Source organism: Otolemur garnettii, unplaced genomic scaffold (genome assembly GCF_000181295.1).
Source record: "Otolemur garnettii isolate 467f Iridium unplaced genomic scaffold, OtoGar3 scaffold00047, whole genome shotgun sequence".
Lineage (NCBI taxonomy): Eukaryota > Metazoa > Chordata > Mammalia > Primates > Galagidae > Otolemur > Otolemur garnettii.
Genome location: NW_003852442.1, coordinates 13,169,384 through 13,171,613, shown reverse-complemented (window position 1 = coordinate 13,171,613; position 2,230 = coordinate 13,169,384). Strand labels below are relative to the sequence as shown.

General features: G+C 32.5%; 1 protein-coding gene across 7 annotated transcripts in view; it reads left to right on the top strand.

Moving 5' to 3' along the window:
* Positions 1-2,230, top strand: part of NFAT5 (nuclear factor of activated T cells 5) — a 146,962-nt gene that overhangs the window by 125,252 nt on the left and 19,480 nt on the right. For 4 of the 7 annotated variants that reach the window (XM_023514111.1, XM_023514114.1, XM_023514112.1 and 1 more), the window contains one exon: positions 1,780-1,890. In XM_023514111.1, the coding sequence (XP_023369879.1) occupies positions 1,780-1,890 (111 nt within the window). The remainder of the gene's footprint in view (positions 1-1,779; positions 1,891-2,230) is intronic. The other 3 variants (XM_012806168.2, XM_003791399.3, XM_003791398.3) reach the window with 1 other exon arrangement.

The following is a 2,230-nucleotide window of genomic DNA, read 5'->3' as shown; positions in this document are numbered from 1 at the left end:
CTGTGAGCTATGCCACGGCACTCTACCCAGGGGGACAGCTTGAGGCTCTGCTTAAAAAAATAATAATAATAATAATCATAAAGTATGACAGAGGTGCTTTAATGGGGATTGCATTAAATCTGTAGATTGCTTTGGGTAGTATGGACATTTTAACAATGTTGATTCTTCCCAGCCATGAACATGGTATATTTTTCCATTTGTTAACATCTTCGGCTATTTCTTTTCTTAAAGCATAGTTCTCTTCATAGAGATCTTTCATGTCCTTTGTTAGGTACATTCCCAGATATTTCGTTTTCTTTGGCAATACAGTAAAGGGAATAGAGTCAAACCATGAATGGATTAATAAATTGTGGTATATGTATACCATGGAATACTATGCAGCCTTAAAAAGATGGAGCCTTAACCTCTTTTATGTTTACATGGAGCGACCTGGGACATATTCTCTTCAGTAAAGTATCTCAAAAATGGAGGAAAAAGTATCCAATGTACTCAGTACTTCTGTGAAACCTACTTATATTTACTCACACTTTGTTATGAAAGATAGAGCACAACTATTAGCCCAGGATGAAAGAGAGAAATGGAGTGGGAAGGGAGGGAACGGGGGAGATTTGATAGAGGGAGTGTAAAAGGTGGGACCACACCTGTGAAGCATATTGATCCATGGTACAAGTCAATTCTGTCAAGTGTAGAACATAAATAAATGTCTTAACACAATAATCAAGTAAATGAGGCAAAAGTTATGTTGATTGGTTTGATGTAACCATGTCAGATTGTATAAAAAAACCCAACACATTGTACCTGACGTATGCATAAATGTATTCATGATCTTTGTGTATTCGACTTATTAAAAAAAAAAATAGCCGAGTGTTGTGGCAGGCGCCTGTAGTCCCAGCTACTTGGGAGGCTGAGGCAAGAGAATCGCTTAAGCCTAAGAGTTTGATTTGATCTTTTTTCCATTCAATTATGTATAAATCATTTGTTGGATCTGATGGGCAGCATACTAAGATAAGTTATTTAACTTTATTCTTAGAAGACATATGTACAATTTGTCTCTATTCACATAATTATAACTATAATTTGGCATGTTATTAAATATAAAATAAATTTATTGAAAAATAGGAGTTAGAATGTACTTAAAATTAACATAGTTATTTGAAACAAGAATTCATTTATTTTCTTTATCATTTAGAAGTGGTCTCTATTCATAGGTTCATTAAATTTAAAGTTGTCGTAATAGACAATAATTGATATGACTAGATAAAGGAGCCTAGCAATTCTCCATTAATACTAGCAAAGATTTTTTTCCAAAGTGATCGTAATATTATAGATTCAGTATGTTTAAAATTCTTATTTTAATTTAGCTTAAACATTAATTGACTAATGCTTTTGAATCACTGTTTTTTTAAATCATTTATGTAGGTGAATGGATGGATTTTTTTCTTGCTAGTGTTCTTGTATGTTTCATATGTTTTAAATGATGTTCTTATATCAGTCTTCTGTTCATCTGATATCACCAACATGTATACTGTTATGAAAAAGATTTTAAAAAATTGCTGTTGTTTTTGTTTTGGTAAGTGATCATATGCTGTGCCCACTTGGAGACTGGTGAATTTAAAGGATAGACTGCTGATTACAAAAACTCACCTCAATATAGAATTTCTGTTAAAAAATAACTTAATGATGCTTTGTGACAAAATATTCTAATTAAAGATTTTAAAATACAAAGTTTGTTAGGGTGAATAAATCTAAATAAATACATTAGTCTTTTGTTTTAAATAGCGCTGGCTGGTGCTTTGAATGTAAATGTGAAGAAGGAAATATCTAGTCCAGCAAGACCTTGCTCTTTTGAAGAGGCCATGAAAGGTACCAATTTGATTCTTCTTAAAAATTGTAAGTAGGTGATCCTATATGTTTTCTCTAGCAAACCATAGTATTCTGTTTTCCTTAGTACTTACAACACTTAGAAGGGTATCTTCCACATTGTAAAATAAATAAATATTTGTTTAACTTAACTGAATGCAAACTTGTTTTTCAACTTGATATATCCCTTCATCCAGCATATGAAATAATTTTTTAAACTTATGTTAGAGGAGTTTTTGTTTTTAATTCCCCAATATTAAAATTCTTAAAAGTATATATAAAGTAGGGCACAACTCAGTGGGTAGGATGCCAGCCACATACACCCAGGCCAGCTGGTTCAAACCCAGCCCGGGCCAGCTGAACAGCAATG